The 25,883-nt window shown below is 40.1% G+C and overlaps 1 protein-coding gene across 2 annotated transcripts; it reads right to left on the reverse strand.

Annotated features, from left to right (window-relative positions):
• Nucleotides 1–91: 91 nt before the first annotated feature.
• On the reverse strand, nt 92–25,755 carry LOC113157292 (solute carrier family 12 member 6). Of its 2 annotated transcripts, none has more exons than XM_026352670.1 (26): nt 25,653–25,755; nt 21,099–21,849; nt 17,578–17,672; nt 16,969–17,097; nt 15,636–15,782; nt 15,459–15,513; nt 12,559–12,689; nt 12,158–12,399; nt 11,945–12,063; nt 11,644–11,826; nt 10,017–10,181; nt 9,612–9,710; nt 9,156–9,213; nt 8,833–9,007; nt 7,965–8,083; nt 7,752–7,850; nt 7,513–7,632; nt 7,207–7,311; nt 6,215–6,383; nt 5,779–5,974; nt 5,503–5,672; nt 5,289–5,420; nt 4,901–5,008; nt 3,363–3,595; nt 3,125–3,258; nt 92–2,125 (listed from the first exon to the last, which is right to left on the reverse strand). In XM_026352670.1, exons 2-26 carry the CDS (start codon nt 21,307–21,309, stop codon nt 2,034–2,036), a joined length of 3,486 nt encoding a protein of 1,161 aa, XP_026208455.1. In that variant the 5' UTR covers nt 21,310–21,849; nt 25,653–25,755; the 3' UTR covers nt 92–2,033. The 2 variants fall into 2 exon arrangements, with proteins under 2 accessions (XP_026208455.1, XP_026208454.1); XM_026352669.1 differs by having other exon boundaries at nt 21,099–21,852.
• Nucleotides 25,756–25,883: the final 128 nt, after the last annotated feature.

Consider the following 25,883-nt stretch of genomic DNA (forward strand, 5'->3'; position numbering starts at 1 on the left):
TTTCTGTAGGTCGTTAATGTGACAAAATAAATGGATCATAAATATTTTTACTTTTCTTTCAAAATTATTTTATTCCCACATTTTTTCAGGCAAAGTTTTTTAGGATTCCTTTTATATTAATGTAATAAAAAAATGATAAAATTTGGGATCTTTCTCGTCTTTATGTACAAGCAATAAAACAACGTTCGAGAAAAGACAATGAACATAAAAGAATCCCTGCACAATAACACTGTAGAAAAGAAAGAAAGCATAAGAGTGGAATCAAACACCTCCAGTTTACAGCTCCAGACTTAAGCAACAAACCCATTCATACCCACACATACAGACAAAGCAGGATGTCAGCAGGTTTATTTCAGATGTATGGTGAGGTGGAGAGATTCAGGCCAGAGGGAATGAGAAACACCATAATAATGTGTCAAACGCTTGTATCATTCATATGTCGCGCGCACAGACACACACACACACACACAAACTCCTCTGTCCAAGTGACAGAGACTTTTTGACAACATGCAGTGCAGTGGTCCTCTGTTCGATGGTCCAATACTGTTTCTAATTCTTCCCTTTCTGAGGCCTTTAGAACAATAACCACGTTTGACCTCCCTTTCCAAACACATTATAACATCTACGTAACCAATATCCTAAAAATTCACATGCAGTTCAACATGGGGCCGATTTATGGCACAACACAGAGAAGACTGCAGATCATTTCCTTAGCATTGATTTAATTACTAGTTTTCCTGGATCGTTTGTTGACATCGACAAATACTGTATATGTGGTGTATGAGGACAACCCCCCGCTTGATTTATGTAACCAACCTACACCCATCACACAGATGACACCACATACGGTCAGAGTGGACTGCTGGTGCTGGTTTTACAGATAAAAATATGTCTTAGGCAGTTATTGTCAATAACTTATTTTTCATCAAATTATAGTCACCCGAGTACAGAGGCCCAGTTTTACTCAGAATCCAACAAAATGTATTTAAAAAAATTATATATTAAAAAATATTAAAATACCCTAATTGGAATTGGAAAACCCTTGTGTTTGTCATGTTTGATCTATGAGTATTTAGTCATTTGGACTTTGTTTGTAAATTAGATTTCTCACGTTTGACATGACTAATTCAAGATATAGAACTGAAATCTAATACTTTAATAGTTCAATATTTTGTTGTTATCATGACAAATTTTCATCTTTTTCTACTGGCAGAACTGGACTTTCACACAGGGCGACAGATTCAGAGAAATAGCAGCAAGTGCAAACAAGACTTAAAAAATTATTCAGTTGCTCCACTTTGAACTTGGATATAACAAATTCTGAGATATGTGCAAATACTACAGGATATGGTGGATATCAAAAGAAACAAGGCCAGTACTGATATGCCATTGATAGATAACCCTGTCTTCCTTTGATCTACTTAAACACGTTCCACTTTCAAGTAAGGAGACATCACTAAAGTCTTCTGATATTCTTTAAAACTGGACTCCTCGCTCCCTGTGAAGTGCAGTGTTACTTTGAAAGTTTTTATGTGCTATTGGAATGAACGTCACTGCATCTTCAAGGAGAAAACAAAAACTGAAACTTCGGACATTCAAGCTCCACTCAGAACTCAAGACTATAAAAAGGCAAGCCAGAATCTCTTCAGTCGAACGGCTGCTCTGTTCTGAGACACCACCAAACCTCTAACACTCAACACTGCATGCCCCCCCCCCTTCCTCTGATAAACCAAACCTCCTTTAGGTGGATGACTTCATACACACACATGCACAGACACACACTGTTCACTTTTTTTGCTCATTTGTGGAATTGTGTTGGCATTTCTATTGTTCGACGTAAATGGAATGGAAACCCTCGTCAGGACAGAGAAGTGTAAAGGTGAAAGGAAAAGGGCTGAGTGGGGGTACTGGGCGCGATGACTGATGCTGCAGCCAATGACAGTCTATTTCTGGACTCATGCCCCAACAGCTCATTTCGCTCTCTTCTGCATGATTGGCTGCTTCTGTAGTTCTGGCTTTCTCTCTTTGTCCAATCAGGAGTAGATAGTAATAACTTCACTTCCTCCACCTCTGACCAACAGGACACGCTCCAATCCTTCCGTTAAAACCTCAAGGAACTCCATGTCTGGCCAAAGAGTCAAGGTACGTATGTGCACCAAGCACAGAAAATATCACACCCACATCCTGCATAAAATGCTCCACTCATTTTGGATTCCTCCAGATGTTGAAGCAGTGTGCATGAGGCTGTAGGGGTGATACATTTAAAGTTTGAAGGGTATTGTATCTTTAAGTTGCATGTTACTGTACTTAAAATCTATTCTATACAGATCACGAGTGCTTTTACTTGCACTGAAGTAAACCAGTCACAATCAGCTTTCTTGGGTAAGCTCACTTTTTTCTGTGTTGCTGTCATGACAAAACTGGTTGCTGCATCTGGGGTTAGAACATTAGGGAATTTAGTCTGACAAGTTTGCCGTTCAGATTTCCTTTCTTTCTAAGAACTATAATTGACAGCAAACACAAACACTTTTGTGAGAATTTAATTGTAATAAAATAATCAATTACTAAATAACTTTCTCTCACTCACATTTAAACAAATCCCTGAGTAAAAGTGTGCCAGGTTACTGAACAAAGCTCTAACTAAAGACAAAGTGCAGTATTAGTACTTCTCCATATGTAAGCAGGTGCAACAGGTAATAAAAACAGAAGAATACAACAAGAGACCAAATGGTCATCTTTCCACAGCTGACTTTTGTCATATTGTGAGCTTTGTGTTTCTGAGAAGCAGAGCAGGCAAACAGCTCCATCAACGAGGAGAGAAATATCTCAATGCTTGTCCACGATGTGAATTACCGTGCTTGTAAATGTGATCAGCCCAGAATCAAATAGCTCAGACTGATCAGCTGGTCATAGGACTAATAGTGTCTTTAACCAATTAATGGAAGTAATGTTTGGCTTTTTGACTTATTACATTCTAATTGCTATTTTAGCTATTAAAAATGACTGAAGAAAGAAAAATAGCATTGGTTTAATTTATACATTCCTATTTCATAAAGTAAGAACATTTCTTTTCTACACATTTAACAAAAACAACTTCTAATGCCACCTTTTCTGATAAGGATACAGTTCTCGTCTCCGTCTGGGTTCCTGGGAGGTCCCGGCATGTTGAGCAGGACAAGCCGGGCATCATGGGATTTGTTAACAATGACCTCGTTGAGTTTGACAGCGGTGTGCATCCGCCTGACGTTGGAGTGGTCCCTGACAGAAGAAAAGAAACATTTAACAACCAGCTTCATTAACTTCTATGCTGAGATGTGAGAGAGAAATACTCCCTCCTTCGTGAATATTGTTTTTCTGCTCACGGCCTGATGCTGAGCATGTCTCTGAAGCCCTCAGGTGTGGAGCAGCCAGAGTGTGTGACTCTGTACTGTGCTGTCTTCTCTTTAGTCCAGGTCATCTGAACCCGTCGATGGTGCTCAGAGCTTCCGCCAGCGCTCCCCATCCTGTCTCGCTCCCCGCCGTCAGTGTCATCATCATCATCTGATCCGATGCTCGTCAGACGCAGCATGGAGTTACGGTCTTTCACCAGCTGGGCCTAGTTTGATAGAAGGATACACAAACAAGTTCAGTGTCATGTCATCACCTTTTCAAACTGTTTCTGCCTTATTCCTTATTTCTGTCTTCTATTCCTCCTTACTCTTCACTCTCTCTCTCTGTACCTGTCTGTCTCTGTTTCCTTTGCAGGTGTTTGAGATATGGATTCCAGTACTCCTGAACCTGGGGGAAAGATACACCTATAGACAATACAAGATAATCTAACTTCCTAAAACAAAACACGGGTCAATCTGCTCTAGCAGAAGGGTGGAGGATCGCTACAGGGACACGACAGCGCTGAATGTTTTAAATAGATCTGAGTCAAAAGCCAAGAAATTCAGGAATCAGAGTTGAAAAGGGTGAATGAAGAATGAAGAAGGAAAGTGGAAAATCAGTTAAAAAGTATAGTGGAGAAACGGACAACACACTGATTTTGTCCAGAGTGTGACACGTTTGACCCAGGTCTACAAATATTAGGCAATCCCTCTACTGAATCCTTCAGAGAAAAGATCGAGCCGACATCTTCAGATGAGTGATCAGTTGAAATCTCATAATGCAAAAGACTGTGATCTTTTTTTTTTTTTATCTCTAATTCATTCTCCTTTTGCTTATCCAAGCAACATTAGTGTCCACGGTCAGTTACAGAAAAGCTTTGCCTGGTAGGAGAAAGGATTCAGTGTTTGGATCAAGGACCCTTTATCCAGGTCACTCTGCTAATAAGCTTCACAAATATGCATTTGTTATGTATGTCCTGGTAAAATTTTAAGACGATGCAGCCAACTAATGTTTGACAAGAAAAATTTAAGTTTGCATCCAGGCTTTGTCTTTGTCTTTGTCTGAAGGATTCAACTGGGCTTGCGAAAGCTAAACTGCTCTACATCCGACAGCTGATGGTCGCTACTGTATAACCAGTGAACTTACATCATCAAAGCTCCAACGTACTCGCTAAGGAGACCAGTGGCAAAAGAAAATGTCAAGAACTTCAATAACAAAAAATCAAGTCCTTTCTATCTAAGTCTCTGTAGTATATGGGGACATGTGGAAATCATGTAGAAAATGCTCAAGCTCAACTGACTTTTGATTGACTGATTAAATGTGTTATTTTGTAATTAAATTTCCATAAATTAGTGATTTTTTAAATTAGAAATTTTATAAGGTGGCCCTTTTAATCTACAGGCAAAGGCACTTATCACTTAGCATATCTAGTAAGACCTAAATGTTCATATACAACTCTACAACCTTTTTAAAGTCAGAGTTCGCATATAGTACACTTATGAAACAATCTTTTCCTTCTACCTTTCCTTACCTCTTTTTCCCGGTCTGATTTAGACAGCCGCATCTGTCTAAGCATCTGAGACCTCTGCTCCATCATCAGGGTCCTTTCATAGGTGTACGCACTGATATCACTGTCATGCTGTGAGAATAAAAAGCAGAAGTAGAATACATTTATGGGGAGGTGAATGTTATTGTACTGTTTGTGTACCACTAGTTAGCGATTAAAACCTTAAAGCTCACTGCTCAAGCATTGCAGCCAAATGCTGTTCCACCCCAGAACAGCGTATTAAATTAATTTAAAAACGCCAAACTGTCAAAAGGGAAGGCTACAGACATATTGAGGACCCCTGACTTTCATGACAAGTAACACATTTCAGTCAATTTTAGGGAAAACGTACAAGTCCTTATAAGCATCATACCATCTCAACTACTTCAACCTCAGCCTCGATACGTAGGTGATAGAGAAACGTTGCCAGATCCTTCTTCATCTGGATTGAATTATCTTCCATTTGGGCCACGGTGAAGATTCGCATCCCACACTTGCGCCATACCTAAAGAGAACAGTGAGACAAAGCAGTTAAGACCTGAGCAATAATGTCAGAGTGGGAAATAAAATGTAAACAGCAAAAACACCTTGTGTTGGCGCAGGAGGAAGGGCAGGAGCATTAGCATCCCCCCATCGTGGACGATCCACCAGATGTCGATGTAGCCTTCTGTGCAGGGCTCACTGTTAGTCGGGAACAGAGATATGTTTTTGGGCACCAACAGGGCAAGGTGGGCTGCTGTGGTCACCCGCACTGTGTCTGGAGGGAAGAGAGGTGGCGCTGTTAGCTTGGAAACTTAAATCATGACATCCTCTCACATCTAAGTGACAATCAGTCAACAATTTCAACATCCTCTTTGACTCACTGATGAAGGTCTTCCAGGAATGTGGGTCCTCGCTCTGCCTCCAGGCGTGAGGCCAGCCCATCACCACAGTGTTGGGTCTCATTCCTCCCAGGCCACTGGACTGAATCATGTGGCTGATGCCTTCACGCGGCTTCTGAGCCACGATGCACTGACAGAATCCCTTCACACGCTCCTTATCCATCAAGTGCTTCAGTGTCTGATATGTGGCAAATACAGAGGAAAATGATTTCTTCTTAATATATCTTAACGTGTTAAACAATCAGAGGTTTCCTTCAATTCAGGAATTTTCCAGGAGTAGGGTTAACCTATGAGGAGTAGTACTTTCTGTACTGATACAACTTTCTGGCATCTGAATGCAACTACAGCTACAGTCTTCAGCCACAAAACGTTTTCATGCTTTGTTACCACTCTAACCCTGAAATAATCATGTACCCACCTGTTCAGCAGCGAGGGCCTCCCCATAGCTTTGTAGGAAGTTGCCAGAGACAACTGTGCCAACGATGGTCAGGCCCTTTCCCGCCTTCAGCTGGCTGGCAAATGTCAGCAGACGAGGAGACTTGACGTGGGCGTCTTCGTCCAGTTTTAGTAACACCAACAGCTGGGGCCTGGAGAAGAAAAGTAAGTGAGATAATGTAAGTGGATTCAGCGCTTTGAAATGAACATGTTCTCCTACACTATCCAGGAAAACTAAAGGCTGCATCAGTGTAATATTAACAGTTAACTTAATCCTAATCAACAAGCTTGTCATTTATATTGTTACATCAGTGCTCTTCCACTGATGTAGGTCACTCTTTTTATGTATATAGTAAGCTTAAACCTTCTTGTAACAGCTACTAACAGAAATTCAACTTTCAACCCAGTGTGATCAAGTGGTACTGAAAGTACTCAGAAAATAGCATCAAGCATTGAGAGATATGATGAAAACATCAGAAGAGTACTGAATGAACCTTATGATACATTGTTCTTTAAACAAACAATAATCTACGGACATAGTATATAGAGAAATTGCCCTTTACTACTGCTGTATCCCTTATTACTGGTGTGTATCTCCTGTGTTCCTCCCACAGTATCTACATAACATGGTTCATTCTTTGGTACTAAAAAGACAAATGTTTAACTTTAACATACACTGCCACCCAGAGTCACTTGTCGTTAAATGTAAGGGTATTAAATAAATAAATGGCATTGATGAAATTTAAATAATAAAAGGCATTAGTATTTTTCAATGTGTATCTATAACTGATTTAATGTACTCGCAGTAATACTGTGCAAACATAAAGTTTGGTATTTCACCATATAACACACTCCTATCATTTACACTATTTACACAAGTACTGTTTGCACAGTCCACTTTCAGTTCTATCTAAGGAGTTTACGATCACCTGTGACAAGTTGTGAAAAGTTATTAAAATGTTCATGTTGGGGTACCTCCAGTTTTTGGTGTGCGGTGGTCCCTCTTCCAACCTCAGGAGGGCATAACGGGCAGCACTGAGCGAAAGGCCGCGGATCCCATCCCCCCACTCCTTCTCTGCTCTGATACACAAGTGGATAGATGGAATATGTCAGAATATGATACCGTAGTGTGTAGTGCATATACTGACCTTACACACTCACAAAAAACGGATTATTAAATTTAAAAAAAATTATATTTATATATTAAAAGCTCACTTTTTACACACACTATGCTGTACATGTACAATCATTTAGGGGGGACACATCTCCATAGCAACATACCCATGGTACTCAATGTACTTGTAGATCATGCTGGCGATCACCATGGCAACAATTGCGTAGTACCAAGAGGATATAAACATCAGTGCCAGACAGAAAGTCATCCCCAAAAACGACAATGACCTGGACATAGATGAGGAGCAGAGGCAAAGATCAGCTGTGTTTACGTGTGCAAGTAGTGTGTGTGTGTGTGTGTGTGTGTGTGTGTGTGTGTGTGTGTGTGTGTGTGTGTGAGACAGTACCAGTGGTAGTAGGAAAAACGTGGCCTCCAGTTAGGCGTCCTAAGGAGGGTCTGGAGAGCACACGCCAGGTTTACAAACAGATAACACATCAGGAAGAACCTAATTTAAAAAGAGAAAAATAATTAAAACACAAGCTGCAGAAAGAGAAAGATACAAGTTTAGATACCACAGTGACATAACACACACAGGCACACACACTCAGCTGTGTCTCACATTGTCAGGATGGGAGCCACCATGTCCAGAGAGGCAATAAGTATTCCCAGCTCAGCAATCAGGCCCGTCAGAAGCAGGGCCCACGTGGGCTCTCCGTTTGCCTTACCATGGCCAAACACCTGTGTAATATATAAATATACAGCAGTGAATCACTCCATATCCAATAATAATCCAATCGTTTATTTATAAATCTATTTTTCAGAAACTCTCAGCTGCATTTAACATTCAACTATAATTACTAGTAATATACCTAATCCTAATCTATATTCTGGACACAGATAAGCACCAGAACTGACGTGAACATTAATTAACATGGGTGATTTACTGTACAGTATTGTGAGCTTCTTTGGTACTGTCATTTGCAGCAGCAATGATATCTTTTATAAGATATCAAACGACCACCTCCACAATCCAACACCGCACAACTCTTGTCCGTAGTGCTCTCTTCTCTATGTAGACAGGCAACCAGTAAATTTTAGGAAAGAAATGTTTCACTATCAAGCATCTGGTAGAGTAAAAAGTGTCTGAGGCTTGTTTTAAATAACCCTGTAATCATATAGTAATTACACAGAGGCAACAGTCTGAGCACAGCAAAACAAATGCCAGAGAACAACATCTTTAAGCATTAACTTATCACATCAAATGCCCTGCCAAGACCAAACAAGACCTCTGCACATCTGCATGTGTGACAGGTGCACTAGAGGAAAACACCAAACAAAAATAACAGGAAAGAACTCCCGCACATTGTCTCGCTGAGATTATAGTATTTAGTAATTCACGAAACCATACCCATTTTATATATCATATCCTAAGCAAGACAGTATGGGGGGGGATTCCTGTTATTTAAATTAATATTTGTAGTTCTAACCCTGAGGAAGGGGACGATATTGTCTTTGGCAATAGCCTGCAGGAGTCGGGGAGCGCCGGTCAATGACTGAAGGCCTGCGCCACATGTCGAGAAGAAAGAACCAATCACAATGACCCAGGGAGTGGGCCAAGCCAGAGTCCCCACCACCAGATTCCCTTTCACTGAGTCTCCAAATCTGCCAGAGCCAAAAATATATTTATAGCTTACAAAAGTATCACAACAATAACTACTGCTTTTTAAACAGAGCACATGCAATAAAAATAATCTCTTTAGCTCATGCATGACAAAACATAACACGCAGATAAAAGAGCAGATGTACTGACTTGTCTCTGAGGACCACCCCGTCAATGCAGGCTCCAAACAAAACAACGCTGCTCAGGTCTGGATGGACAAAACTCAGGAAAACATCCCGTAGCAGTCAAATCAAATTAAATCAAGTCAAGTGTATCTCAAGTGCCTTTTTGATATAATGGTACAATACAATTAGCAATCAAAATCATATAATGATGCATAAAAACCTGGAATAAACTCCACAGCCACATAATAATAAACTATGTTGTGAGTAAGGGAGACAAATCGTATAATAATACAGAGAAAGGTCGCATTCAAAACTCCACATTATCATGAAATATTTACAGTTATTATTTGCTGAACATGCAGTGTAGCATCTGTAAAGTAGGTAGTACGACACACAAACACATAATGTTGCTTTGAGTTGGTTTTGAACTAAAATATACATATACTATAATATACAGTACATGTATTTATCAAAAGGATACAGACAATGGAGGTGGTGAGAATTGCGAGGATTGTCCCAATGGGGATGGAGCGCTGTGCATCTTTCAGATCCCCGGATCGGTTGGATCCAGCCATGATTCCTAAAGAATGAGAAGAAACCATTATTAACAATTGCAACTTCAAAATTATATTGATGTAAGCTTAAGTATATTATCTTACTGTTTAGTTAAACATCAATAAATCAACATCAATTAAAATGTCAATGTTGTTGTGCATCAAATTGTACTGAACTGAAGTGGTAAATTGAAAACCAAAAATGAAATACAGAACGCAGACATAGAAAAGACTGATGCACTGTGGTCTGAAACAGCAACAATCAATATCACACCTGCTACGTCTCACTACCAATAATAATAACAGGAACAAGAAAGAAAAGAAATCTGTACCTGTGACAGAGGGGAAGAAGATGCCCACCAGCAGTGTGAAGGAGGTGGTGATGTCAGCAAACACATACGGCTGATGGGTGGATGATGGATGTGCAACATGAGAAGAGCTGAGGGAGCCTTTCTCTACCACATCCCCTTTGCTAAGGTAGGAGCTCCACAGGTTTTCTACAAAGCAATTCGATATGTGCTAGTTAGTAAAGCATTATGTTGTAATTCTTATGAAGTGAGCCGTCACACCTTGATACACAATGGAGTTGGAAAATCTATATTATTTCAAATTCAAATTTACAACACAAAGCGAAGGAGTCTGAATACTTTCTGTAGCTACTGCACTACTTGGCCAGTGGGTTTTAATATGCAAGTAATATGCCGATTTAGTTTTTACATCATGCTGTTTAAACTGATTACATAGATATGAGAGTGTAGCTTAAATGAAAAATTGGTGGAACAATAGGTACTTTCTTCTAAGTTGTGTAACAGATCCAGATTTAAACACCTGGAAATAAAAGCTGAAATGTTGATCTTTTGTCTTATATTCTTTTGACCCAAATGTTAAAAGGAACTGGTCTCACTGTTCCAATACTTTTGGAGGGGAGTGTTCATCTTTAGTTTAAATCTATTGGTCAAAGTAAAAGTAGGAAGTGATTTGAGGAATCACATTTAACAATAGTAAGTAAATGAATAACCCAATATAGATATAATATAATAGCGGGGTACAGGATGCCACCATAACAGTCCTTAACTACATCTATAAACACCTGGAGGGGAGCAGAAATCACACTAGACTGTTTGTAGATTTCTCATTAGCATTTAACACCATCCAGCCCCACCTGATGGTGAAGAAACTCAGTGAATAGTATGGTTTGGGTAGTAATGTTGTTGGCTGAAAAGTGTCATCACATTTTATATGTTAGTTTGGCTCGCTCAGTGTTAAACAGAAAAGTTAATTAAATGTTAGAGGTAAAATCATTGGGACTGAGTTCCATGTGCTGCCTTCTGGTTCTCTCTTTGGCAGCCACGAGCCAGAACCAACAAATACAAACACTTTTACTACTCGCATTGATCAGTGTGGTGAACTTAGAGAGAAGACGGTAATGAAAGTGCTACTATGTCTTTTATGTTGATTTATGTGTCCGTTTTCCCTGTGTCATGTGCAACTGTACTGCTACAAAAATAATTGGCCCCCTGGAACAATAAATTATTATTTGACTGCTAATAATGGCAGTGATAAAAGTGCATTAATGCTACAAAGTGAAAAACAGTAGATAAAAGCATATTATACAATCTAGACACATCCTGCACATTAGCAAAGCTATTACAGAAGCTTCAGTGCCACATCTACACAGGATGAATACTGGGTGTAGTTTACCTGGGTGTGGCAGCACTTTGTGCAGCGGGCCGTACTAACACATTTAACGCACAAGTAAACCACAACCCAGTTTGTGGCTTGTGTAGACAACTCACAATGTTTTAAATTCTGTCAGATCAATTGGACTCCAATGTCTCCCACCTTCCCTGATTGTGAAAGTATTAAATATGAAAATATTGAATTGAAATGCTACACACATGTAGTATTGTCACAAGTATCGTCACATGCCTACACATTCTCCACATACACATACTCTACCTGATATGATACCGCTGGCCAGGCCGGGGATCCCTTCAATATTGGAAAAATTGTTTGACATGAAGTATTCATCACAAGAGGCGTTGAGCTCTGGGCCTTGGCAAAAATGCTTCCAAAGATATGTGGTCATCACCAGTGTAGGAACATGACTGGGATCAGATGTTGTGCCCACAGTTTTGTTTTCTATTGAGAAAAACAGTACAGATTTAGAGGATGTTAAGGAAACTGAATGGGTGTGAATGGGTGATTTTTTTTAATAGCAGTAAGTCACAAATGTGAATAATCATCCTCCAGCACCCACCATTAATAAGTGTGAAGTTTATGTCGTCTCTTTCCACTGGCTGCTGAATGATGGTTTTTGCACACTGGTTGTCATCAAGTTCATGTCCGTTGATAGTTCTATTTCCCAGCATGCACACACTGCAGGTGAGAGCCCATTGGTCAGTCAAAACCATAAGTGTTACTGTACATTTTTGCAGCTTTGTATTTTTGGAAGTTAATAATTAAAACTTACGGAAAGTGTGGTGGATTGAAGGCAGAGACCAGTGCGCCGACATAGATGGAAATGATGGAGACGATGACACAGGCCAAGAAGATGGAAGCAAGTTTGTTGACGTACTTCACGCCAAAAAAGACCAGCAAGGACATCAGGAGGAGACAGATGGAGCCGTAGACCCGCATGTTATTTAACATGGCCGCCCCTTCGCCTTCAGGGTATTTTGCCTCAAAAATGGCTGCCTTAGGTGCTATGTACATCTGGAGGAGGGAGGGAGATGAGAGAGTGAGCACATGTAAACAAGTTAGACAATCCATTCCAAAAAACAGGAGAAAATGTGATAATACCAACTAAACTGATGATATAATAGTGGTAAAAGCTAATAGTATCAACCATGATGGCGATAAATCAGAACTCACCAGAAGAATCTCAATGGCTCCCAAGATGTACATGGCTCCAGCGAAGGTGGTACCCAAGTAAAAACACAGGCCCACTGCCCCCCCGAACTCTGGACCCAGAGAGCGACTTATCATGAAGTATGAGCCTCCCGCTGGTGGGTCAGAAGAGAGCAAAGGAGTGGAGGAGAGAGAGGGTAGGGTGTACAACAGGTTTGGAAGAAGGAAAAGAAGGAGGAAGAAGAGAAAAGTTGGGTGGTAGAAGAATAAGAAATTGTATAGAGAAAGGAAAGTAGGAAGGACAGAGAGAGTGAGAGAAAGACGGATGTTGGACAACAAGAGGAGATGGGATATAACAAGAGAGAGAGGCATGTGGATGGTTAGTAACATTATGATGTTAAGAGAGAAAAGAGGACAGCTGATGATTTATTCTATGCTTGTAGAAAGCATACATTTCCAAATTATAAGAAGACAGAGCAGATATTTGGTCAAAAAGTAGCCAAGATAAAGTCTTTAAACTGTTTTCGGCTTCACTTGAAGTACGAGGCTGGGTCGAGTTTCCTGCATCTCAAGTCTTTAGGTCTTTATCAAAAATACTTTTCTAGTGCTAGATAAAGTGTGTCCTTAGCAAAGAATATCATGAATCTAACTACTTTAAATTAGATCAAAGAACATTGAAACTCTTTTATTCAGGCAATGTTATGCTTCAGATGGTTGTGTTTAGACACATTCAACAACTTTGTCTTCTTTTGTTAAATAAAAAACATGTATATTTCTTATCTCAGTTTTGTTTCTACCCTTGATTTAGCTGAGGTTGTAGTTATTATGTAAGCTATGAAAGCAGTTGTTTTTTCAGATTAATCAGATAATATAGTGATTCCAGAGATGTTAAATCTGTAAATAAACTTACAGCAACTTACACTGCTATGTTAATCCAGCAAACTAATACTGAATTTGTTTTCTCCAACCAGCAGTCCTGAATGAGCACAGTGACAGTGAAAAACGTTGTTTAAAAAGTATTGTGTCTAAATAAAAGCCGTAACTGTGTACTAAAAGCTGCAGATGTTATTATTTAACTGAGCCAGTACTCCAAGTGAGCTCAAACAGTCAGTACAGTGCATCCAGAAAGTATTCACATAGCTTAGCCTTTTCCACAGTCTTATTCCAAAATGGATTAAATTCAATATTTTCCTCACAATTCTACAAACAAAACCCCATAATGAGAACATGCACTAATGTCGCTTTACATTGCTGCATTCACCTTTCCCTCGAACCTGACTAGTCTCTTAGCTCCTGCCGCTGATGAAACATCCCCATAGTATGATGCTGCCACCACCATGCTATACTCTAGGGATGGTATTGGCCAGGTGCTGAGTGGTTCCTGGTTTCCTCCAGACATGACGCTTAGCATTCAGGCCAAAGAGTTTAATCTTCGTTTGATTAGACCAGACAATTTTGCTTCTCAGGGTCTAAGAGTCTTTCAGGTGCATTTTGGCAAACTTTAGTGCTGCATATGTCTTCTGGAAGAACAACCACAGTTTCTCCACAGTGAAATGCTGGAGCTCTTTGAGAGTGACCGGGAGGCCAGCTCTAGGCTCTAGTAAGAGCCCTGGCAGACTTGGTTTATGTTGTGACGTGCTCTGTTAACTGTGGAACCTTATACAGACAGGCGGTTGTTCCAAATCATGTCTATTTGTTTGTGATTTCAAACAAATTTCTTTTATATTGTCATTACGGGGTATTGTTTGCAGAATTCTGAGGAAAATAATGAATCTAATTAATATTGCAATAAGACTGTAACATAACAAAATGAGGAAAAAGCTAAGCACTGTGAATACTTTCTGGATGCGCTGATGCTGATACAATTTGACCCAGTTATAAACAGGCTACATGAAGGAATCATACAGTAAGATTGCTCACTGTAAGTCCAGAGTTCAGTGTTTGGTTTCCAAAATGCAACCCTTTAACAAAAGACACTCACATAGTTAATGTGCATTACACAAACACAACATAACTGATGTAACAAAGAAGGACAATGAATAAAAGTGATGTTTCAGGTTAACTAAAAACACATTTAGTAGATTAATGTTAATGCTGCCAGATTTGCTCTTGGAACACTTTAAGGCAGGCAATTATAAAAGTAACAAGCAAAACACCACAAGTCTCAGTCAGAGATATTATTTTTACTAGTGAGCTGAGCTGTATTTGGGAAGCCAAACATCTTTGATTTTGCTTCAAAATTAATCACAGTGAACTACGCACACACACACACAGTATAAACTACCATCTCAGATTAGATGGTGAGAGAGCATTTTAGATGAGAAAGAGAGAGCATGGAATGAAATGTTGATGCCAAACAAGACATGTTAGAAATTAATTCTCTAGGTTACCTACCGGGAGTTTGCATATTACATTTATTTATCAAAATGTCACATGCTAGTGGAAATATCACACTACTTTGACATTTAGGATATTCTTCGAGAGGTGTTTCGGTGACAGGCAAAGTCAATGATAAATAAATATCCTGGGTTTTTATGCATTTACAGACAGAGAGGGAGAAGTAGACAGAGGAGAGGCAGGATAAACAGAAATAACATTCATTAGAAAAACGAATGTACTTCATCATCTGTACATCATCTGCCATACCTGGAAGAAGAGAAGGACAACAACCAGGAGAATTCAAACGAATATCTAGAGAGGTCACCTAGATGGCTAAACTCAAAGTGGTCACCATAAAAATGCAAATTATTCTGTTATTAAGCTTCGACTGTGGGAGACTCAGATTGTGGATGAAAAGTTATGTATAGCCTACATGCTGGCTGAAATGTCTCCTGTCAAGTACGTTTGTATGTCCTCGCCTCTGTCTTCACTGGCTGTGTTCGATCCATATATGTGGCAAAGATGAAAGGTTAGAGAGATCATACCTGGTACAACTCCATTTGTGGCGATGGCACTCATCGATATCGCAGTTAACAGTGTCTAGAGATGAGAGAGAGACAGTCAGACAAGCAGCCAATATAGAAATGGATTTACATGTTCTGTCTTGTTCTGCCTTTCAGCTAACACACAGAACTGTAGTGACAGACATACAGAATACTCACACAGCAACAGCATATGAAGACGATACAGAGCGCCTGCAGCACCCCAGCAGTCCCCACCACCCAGGTTAACCGCAGGAACAAGATGACACCAAAGATGTTCTGGAGGCAAGGCAGGTAAACACCCATGAACGTCCCCATATGTGGTGACTGGAGGGGAGATACAACAGACAGAGGAACAAAGCTTTATGAGCAACAAAGCCTTAACAAAAACAAATAATGTGCTTGTAAATCATCTTATTATTCCCATGTGTGTATTAACATGTATGTGCAGTACATAGAGACCTTACAGCAGTGGATGTTCCAAAAAGTAAATATATACATTTAAACTAACCAACAAAATGTTAATTTATACAAACTTATATACAACTGAGTGTTGAAAGAACAAGTTTTATACAAATGAATGTAAAATTAGTTTTCTTACTGTTTCTAGTTATTTATCCATTACATTAAAATATCTATCCTATTTAAACTGTTCATAAACTAGACATCATCACTTTTAACAAATCTAACCTCTGGCTCACCTGCTCAAAGGTGTTACTACTGGCTACTAGAATATTTTTTATATTTAGTGGTGCTACTCTCCACCTTTCCACACAACTCGTGTGCGGCTAACCCTTAACTGGAAATCTGTGTACTACACCACCTGATGTACTAGTTCTATGTTCCTGCTTACACTGAACACATGCTGTGTGGTCAGGAGGGAGGATTAAAAATGTTTTGGTTTAACTTTCTCAGTCGTGGACAAATGCATCTAGTCCTGCCAAGGTGCAAGGAGCATGCTGGAAATAGTATATTACTCTGAACCACAGCAGACTTGGTCTTGGTCTAGAGACAATTCTTTATCAGCAGGACTGCTGTTCACATCAGGGTCACATCCTACTGAACTTTCAGTTGCAGATGCTGACTAAGGTGGGCAATTGCTGAGGATGTAATTTCTCTAGGACTGGAACTCATGACCACGTTTTAAAAGAATGGAAAAAGTAAATTTTTACATGTGGGTTTTCCTTAACTTAATTTTCCTGTGCAAAGCTAACAATGCCCATCACTTGAGGACATTTTAAACTTTGCACTTGTTGCACCACCATTATACCCATAATCATCAGCTTGGTATGATCGCTGCAGCATGGTAACATTGTGCAGCAAGACAAAGTACATCTGAGATTACACACTGTGTACACTATGTGTGCCGTCACTGGCATCAAAGTCCTGCAGAAAACAACTGCATATTTTCGCTTTGTGCGGCTGGTATGTTGTTTGATTAAGGTTAATGACTGAATATTTATTGCTGGGTGTTTTACTGCACTCATGAGTTTATTTTCGCAGTCTGGTATACCTTGCTGGGTTTCTTCTTTTCACCAATGCCTTCGGCCTCCTCATGCTCCTTGGCTCCCTGTGTTAGATTGGTGTAATTGGCTAGGCGATTGAGCAGAGAAGACACCTTCGGCCGAGTGTCCATCTCCTCCTGTATGGATCAAATATTAGGGGGGCAAAAAGAGGAGGTAAAAGAAGGACGATAGGGAAATAAAGAGGGAAGTGGAGGGAAATTATGAACAGAGAAATCAGGTGGAAGAAACATAGTCAGAAACCAGGAAAAAAAAGAAGAGGGCAAGAATAAGATGAGCCAAAGGAAAAGGGACAGAGAGGAATAAAGAGAAGAAAGGAAAGAAAAGAGATAAAAAAGTGAGCAAATGATGTATATTACGAAGCTTGTTAAAGAAATCAGAGACAAAAACTGAGCTATTCCCAGCAGATTTCGTTTAAAACAACTGAAATATCTGCACATATCAGGCAATTGCCTATTTGTGGCTCTAGTTTAGCACACGATTTGGCAAAAAGCCTTTCTGCATTTAATACAAGCCAATTTTCATACTATTTATAACATTATTATATTGTGCTTTTGTAGATAACAAATATATGTTTTATTATTTTTTGCATTTCAGACCTCAAACAGGGCCAAGTTTCGGTCATAGAAGTCATCGTCATCCACCCCATGAGTGTTGTTGATGTACACACTAGAGATTTTGGAATTCCCATCACCTAGAAACAAAAAAAAGAGATTATGAGAGAGAAGGAGGAGAAATAGAAAGGAAGAAAAGTGAAGACACAGCAGAAAATCATCTGGACACACTGTTACTGTTGCCATGGCTTTTGAGGAAGTACTGCACTCATTCCTTCTTTCTCCCACTCACACACACTCAGTGACTTTGCTGCAATGGCCACCATGTCACCGGCTTCGTTCTGCCTCACTCAGCACTCAGACCACTACATCAGGAGCAACTGAGTCAGCACCATCACTTCCTTCCCTGCTCAGCTACACTCACGCAGACAACCACACACAGTTTTAATTTTAACACAACCGAAAGACACTGGTGCATGACATAACTTTAGACTAATATGATGCATTTGTATTTTGTAAAGAAAAACTAATAAAGAAAGATGTGGCTCTGCCTCACCACCAAGTCATACTGTTGTTGTACCATCAGTTTATCTATTAAAATGGGACAATCTGTCGATCATTGTTCCAATTAATCAATTGTTTGGTCTATAAAATATTTTAAAAACTCTCTGTGCTTAAACACTAAAGGCACACAGAGATATATATCTATTGTACTCTCCCCTTTTAATGAATAAATGTACTTTTTGTGTACATTTTCAAAAACTTTATTTTAACAGTATTTTCACAATTTAATGGATCCGTAGAGTATCTAGTGTTTACCTCTTAGGCAGAATTATACAAAATATGTGACTTTCTCCTTAAAGCAGTGATGATTTTATTGACCCCAATCGTCACGTTATACTGAGATTGAAGAGTATCCTGCATCCTGACAAAGCTCACAAGGCCAAACTCATTGACCCTCTGTATACTACAAATATTAAGACTTTTGACCTCTTCAGGTGGTTTATTTTTGTCCATGCACTTTGGCTTCCTGTTGTTGAAGCAGACACAATTCCACTTGATTTTGTTTTTAATGCAAACAGTATATCTTTATGTTTGGAAAGTTGTTCAGACAAAGCAAAACATTCAAAGATGTCACCTTGAAACGTGAAGACATTTTCCATTCATTTATTCAATACAGCTAACCTACAAATGGAAGATATACAGTATTTACTGTAATATTTTACCTGTAAGATTTACATACACGTTTACATGTCTATGAAAATCATCTGTAATCTAAAAAACATGCAGTTCAGTTCTAAAATCTGCCAGGCTTTTGATTCCACTGTCGGCGAACGCTTAAACTAGAATGTAGTGTGACTGGTTCACAAATGATTAAGTCAACTTCACTGAGCCTCAGAGCAGCCAACAGACAACAGTCGTGCTGACCTCTGTCTCCACTACTTCTCTCTCTACAAGATTGGGTTTGTAAAGTTTACAGACAGCCACTCAGCTGTTCCTGTTTTGCTCTGTGTACAATGACACAAGCAAAAAAAAAAAAAAAAAAAAAAATGCTGTGATTTAACTGACAACATGCGATTTGTCACAGTGTATTCTTGGCTGATATGTTTGAACAAATTTTGAGGAGCAGGTCTGTTGGTATCAATTTAAAAAAGCCTGCATCGGTTGAGCTATAATCTCAAACAGCCCGAAATCACCTATGTGTTCTCACAGCAGGAAAAAAAACAGCGATCCTGTCATCTGTAAATAACTCAACAGTTTCACTGTAAAGTTCAACACAAAGGAACGCAGCTGTCTGTTTCTGTTTGATCACCAAGAGGAGTCCTGCACCAGAGACTGTGACACCTGAGTATGGAGCCTTTTTTAAGCATGAGTAAACAGTGAAGCATAAAGCTGCTAGGGCCAAGTGTGCGTCCGCGGAATGTGCACATATCATTCAATAGTTAATTTTATTGATGTCAAACACAACGGACCACAGAGCTTTGACCTTTCTGGAAATAACTCTCCACTCCTCCCACCTCCTTTCCTCAGCATCTTGACTTGCTCGCTTCAACGAGAGCAGATTTCTATTCCGGCTGACCAGGGAACGACTGCTGTTATTTCTGATATATATATATTTTTTATTTTAGAGTGGGTGATGAACCGTAAATAGAAAAGCTGTGTAGTTGTGTCTCCAACAGTCTCTGTGTTTGTTTCTCTGTATAAACAGAGCCTGATTGGAACCCAATTGGATTAACAGGATTGATTTCTATTTATGGAAGCTTATTAAATAACGTGGGGCATCCTTATTACTATGCAACTGCTTAAGTGGATCAATGCAGCTAATATCATTATATCTCTCCACGGTCACAACCCTCCTGTTGAGCCTGTGAATCAGTGCAGCTATTCTTTTTCTAAACTGAACCACTGTGCTCCACAAGAAAACTGCACAGTCATTGCAGTCAGGAAGAACTCTTTTGTTCTTTTCTACATTTACTCATTTGCATTCCCACAATATCATGTCAAACTAGACTGACTAGCTACATGGTGCAGGTACGTCTGTACCTGTTAAAGCTGATTTCATGGGAAAAGGTCTCTGCTGTCAGCTACCATTAAGGGAAGAACTGAACCACTCTGTAGGTGGGCTGGTAACAGCAGTAGAGGAAGTGAAACCTACACTATGTTCACAACAGGCAATCCTGTACATGTCACTTCTCTTGTTGTTCTCACCCTCTGCTGTGTGCAGGAGTTGAGCTGTTGGGGGCTTTGCTGTGGACCTGCTAGAGGAGCACCCTGTAGTCAAGCGTGCACTTAGGAAACAAGTGGGGGGACTAATTGCTAAACTCTCATGTATGTGGACAAATCTAAAAATAGCACTTCCCTTTTAACTTCTCATAAAACCAACATTTTGTACAGCAATGTCATGAGCCTTAAAATCTTTCTTGCCAATGGGAACGTCTCAGACTGGCTCACTCCTGGGAGTTTGTTGTGTGGGAATCCAGTATCAGTATACCAAGAGATCCTAGACCCCATAAGAATGCACATGAGAAAAAATGATTTCACAATAAAATTTACATTTAGTTATTTGGCACTTTTATCTAAAGCACCTTACAGTAAGGTACAAGGTACAAAGGCAGGCAGGGCAAGTGTTAAGAGGTCTTGCCACAGGCCAAGACAGCTGGGATTTTGAACACTATGCAACCGCAATGATGCACAACTGATCAGAAAAGTATGAGCCAACATAACCAGTGTACAGAGTGTGCTGCCAGTAAATGAACATAGCGTGGCTAACTGATTTTACAGTGGGATATGATCTTACATGTGGTAATACACCACCATGCAAATGGTGGTGTATGAATGAAAGGATAGTACACTATGAATGTAAAATGAGTAATTTAAAGTGTCATGACACATGACTACTGCAGAAGATAGAGCTCTACAGTTAAGATAAACCTACCGTAAACATGTCAGTCTTAGGTTAACCCTGAATTCAGGGTTACAATGAAGTAGAAACAAAACTCACTTGCTGTACCTTTACATCACAGGAACAACCTATTATGTCTATATGGCTGTGTGTGATTCTTCACCTTGCTCCACATGGCTGTGGTCCGGCGTGTCTCCTCCAGTAGTTGTCACAGCTCCCGACACCTCGCTGAGTGGGTCACTTCGATTGACACTCTCCCTGGAGCCAAAGCACACTCGGGGCCCCGAGCGGGAGCTGATGTCAGGCGACGTGTCAGACAGCCCCGGGAGGTCCTCTGCCTTGGTGGGCGTCACCGTAAAACGCACTGATGCCATGACGACTCACTTGGTGAAGTTAGAAGGTAGGGGCAGGGTGTTGTGTTGGGTGGATTGGCTTGGGAGGGGGTCACAGACTAGCTAGTTGGGCTGACCTAAGCTAAGCTAGGCTATCTCCCAGGTGACGCTGAGGTGTTTGAGACCTCTACAATGTTCTCTTTTGCAAATGCAGTTCTCCATTGAAGCCAACTGGTCGTCTGCCACAAGGCATGTGAAAGTAAATCTACAACAGGCCTCTCTCTGTGCCTGCGAGTGTCAAAACCCCTTCTGCATTAGAGGAACAATTCCTGTAGTATAAATGTGTGATTGTGTCATGCAGCTATCAGAGATGATGAGTACACCAACACAAAGAGTGGAGGATGCCTGTTATTGTCATATCATGCTAAATGTTTCCTTTCTTTCACATTACCTGCACTGAAATCCTGTTTCTGTGCTGTGCAGTGTCTTTTCTACCTACACTTTGTCTTGATTCTTGATAATAGTCTCGCCTTGAACAGCTTCTCAAGTAAACAACTAAAATTAGTTATAACAAATTTCTTTCTACTATGAGCACCAATCAGTAGTCACAGCAAGGGAAGGGGGGGCACCATGGTGGGTCGACAAGGCATCAGTGCAGTAAAGGTGAAGATGGGATTTAAGTGATTGTAATAGAGAAAAATAAAGAGAAAATAAAGCAGAATTAGTTTGTATAGTAATGACTGGCCTCAGTGTTGGTGACAAAGAAAACACACAAATAGGCAACATGTACTGTAAATACATGTATTTACATGTAGTTTGCATTGCATGTATTCAAAACATGTTATGTGTAGGATAACACAGTTTAGTTTTGCAGTCCTTTTTCTCTAGTAACACTAAATTATTATTACATATCTGTATTAGCAATTCAAAAGCTGCAGACACCAACTGCAGCTTGTCCCATCTACCTTCATCTTGGCTGTCTATGGACAGATTTAATGGGCTGTGAGCATCATACGTACATTCATTTAGAGGAAGTAACTGTAACAGTGGAACTACTGGAACAGAGACTGTTTAGAGCAAGGGACAGAGCAGACTCTACTTCTTGAGGAAGCTTTAGTCGTTTAATATGCGCAACACTGGTGCGCCCCAGAGTTTTGCCAGTCTGTTCTAGTAAGTGCAATTTTCAGCTGATCAGGAAGGTGGCGTCTGTGCTGGGACTTCACTGAAACCCTTGGAGCAGATTGTGGAGATGGGATGCTGAACATCATGGTTAGCAGCTCACATCCTGTCCAGCTCCGCTGTGATAAGTAAGGTACAGGAAGTCATTCCTGCCAACAGCCATCACCCTGTACAGTGACTACATTCAGACAATGAAGAGCTCTGCTCCAGCAGCAGCAGCTCTAGATTTTATTATATGAATCTCTTGGTATTGCACCATATCCACTTATAACTACACAACATGCTTAATAGCTATTCTGTTTCGTTCTGTAGATTTGCAGATTTCACAACTGTATGCAACTTAAGGTTGCATTTTTGTTTCAGTTTTGTTCTGTCAGATGTGTTTTTTTCTTGTATTATTCTTGTTATCTTCTGCATGTGTATGTACGTTTACGTGTAATGGCTACTGCAACACTGTCCACTATAGGATTAATAAAGTATCTATCTCTCTAAATGTCTCTCTATCCATCTTTCTATCTCCCCATCTAAATAAATAAATGTATTCATTGGAAAATTTAAGTAGAGCACTGTATCAAGAGTTTGCAGGTAAAAGGTTCACCTACTAAATATCAATAAATGCAGGCTACAACATGCCTTTTTTTTACACAAACGAGAACTCGGTATCACCCATTGAGAGACTTTCCTTTATGTAAAAGAATGTCTCTTTCGACATGCTGTAAGTGAAATTAAATCTAGGGAAACTGTGTCTGGGCTGTAATTCCACCATGACATTAGCTCTCTAGGTTAAGAAGGTGTAAAACAATAACCAGTATGAACCTCACTGTTGGCTTGTGGGCTTTGCAGGTGCAGATTCAATTGTGTAATTTACTGCCATCTTGGGAAAAAAAATGGGCCATGACAGGTGGGTATAGCTGCATAGCTGAATTGTTGTTTTAGCTTGGTTAGAGTGGTTTCAACCGGCTGTGCCTGTTGCTCCTGGCTGTTTTTTTCCTCACTCTCTATGCACCGGCATAGCACATTTTCCTGTTTTATAATGCAGCCTGCCTTGCACGTTTAAACAGCGTGTCCCCGGGAAACTTCCAGTTTAGGCGACTCAGGCCACTGAAGCTTATCCCAGCATGCATTATGTAAAAGACTGGGAAACCCCCAGGGTTATTAGTCTAGACAAACACATCTATATCCACACGGACTCTCCAGTACAACTCATTGGTATATCTTTCATACACATCCTAGTAAAGACTTCTTAATCAACTCAGGTAAATAACCACACTACGCTGTTCCCATCATGATCCCATAAATAGAGTAATACATCTTGGCACGGTCTACCACAGTCTGCTATCAATACACTGGCAGAGACATTACAATACATTCTCTTGTGACAACTAAGCAGGGGGGTGTTTACTTCTTTTTCTACAGATATTTGGATTCTGTGTTCTTGATCATTTATATGCTAATGCAGCAGATTTGGTTTCAACTTTTAATAAGTGGTGTAATTTACTCAAATGAGTATGATTATGTGCACATTAGTTCCTGATCATCTGTGTCCAGCAGTGTCAAGATTTCTCAGCCACATTGTTCTTTACTAACAAAGACTCAAGAGAAACTTTAACAAGATATTCATGCCCAGGTATCTTGGTTTCTATCAGACTGGTTGAAACCTTGATAAGACCTTATCCAGGTTTCTGAAACCAGGATGTTTGCATGTATAACTCACAACTGGTATACTAACATAGTATACTGCAATAGTCAAACAATCATTGAAAAGAAATGTTGAATATTGTGATTATTTGATATTCGTTGTTAAAATATTTGCTCCTTGCATGCGAGCACTAAATAAACATTGCTGTACCTGGCAATGAACCAAATAGCTTTAAATTTAGAACATGTTATTCGGGCTAGTAAGACTTTTAAAGACATCCCATTCAATCATTCGTTATGGGATAGTTTCTGTCTTAAAACTACTAACAGGTGCCCATAGGAACAATAAAAAGGTTTTACTTGCTGCAAGAGATGCTTTCTGTGAAAGTGAGGGAAATACACATTTCAAATTAAATGGATATTATCCAGAAGTAGTACAACTCTACTACTTTTTGTTACAATGCACCCACTGCAACTCACCAGGGAAGCACATCTGGACACATTTTTGCACAGAAGGAAGAATGCACTTCTGTTGAAAAGGCTTTAGGGAGGTATCTATTCACAGCCAGTATAAACAGAATAGTTAAAGGTGGTAAATCCTAGTTCAGTACTGCTACATTAAGGACACCTGACTATTTGTTTGGAAACTGACATGTGAACCTATCCTTTAAGTTACTGATTTTTCACAGGGCAGGTTATCAACCAACCCTTATTTACAATCCAGCATCAGAGCTCATATCCAAAACAATATTTTAATTATTATAGTTAAACCAGTGTTAGGTCTGGATAAGGGAAGAGTGTCCTCCTGCTCTTCTGTCTCGCTGTCAGCCTCTGTCACGAAGGGGGCTTAGGTTAATGCAGCTGTAATAAACGCGATGCAGGGACACGTAGATAGCCAGCATGTCTTTGTTCAGTTGAGAAAAGCTTTATCTCACTAGGTAATAATCCAAAACACAGACTGTCTATAGAGGTTGTGGTCCCAGTCACCAAACCCAGTAGCTGCTGAGGTTCGCCTGCTAATCGCCACTCACTTCCAGTCCATTCTAAGCCAATTAAGCTAGCTGTAATAATTCTGGCTTGAACCGGTCCGTACAAAGCACCCGATCATATTATCACACTCAGAACCGGCGTTGTAGTAAAATTATGATCCGACCGTTTTAAACCTGACATTAGACAAGGTTTTCATTTCTTATAACGAAAGCAATGCGGCATTTCTCCGAAACTGCGGATACTGAAAGGCGCGCAGCTGATTAAGAATAAACCGGCGGAGGAAGAAGCGTGTCACTGACAGGGCTGTGATTTTGGTTTTAAATTAAGAGTATCATAATAAAGAGCAGCATGTCCATCCCTTAGCCATCACTTCGGCAGATATAGCGTTAGGTACGGGGGGGGTGGTTGTAGGGGTGAGGTGTCGCTGGCGGCTCAGGTAACTGGAGCTAGCGTTAGCCACAAGCTAGTCATGCCGCTGATAACCTGTCAACTCCGCGGACCTCCGGCTATTCTCTGACAGTGACAAAATACCCACTGAAAATATTAAACCCTACAGGCCAGTCACATAAAGTGCATACCTGGTTCGGGTTTCCTTTAAAGAACGCTTCCGCCGTGTCGCTGTTTTCAGGTACATCTAGGAAGAGTTGGCTCCCAGCACCTATTTTGTCCCATCGACCCAACGCACAAAATGCGAATGTGAGCGCACACGTCAGGTCCTATTTCACTTGCCGTAGGTCCAACGGCTTGAGCTTTGCGTAATGACGCAATCACTGCAGAGGCTACCTGGGAAACGTAGTCCGTAAAGACCA

This window comes from Anabas testudineus, chromosome 18 (assembly GCF_900324465.2).
Source record: "Anabas testudineus chromosome 18, fAnaTes1.2, whole genome shotgun sequence".
Lineage (NCBI taxonomy): Eukaryota > Metazoa > Chordata > Actinopteri > Anabantiformes > Anabantidae > Anabas > Anabas testudineus.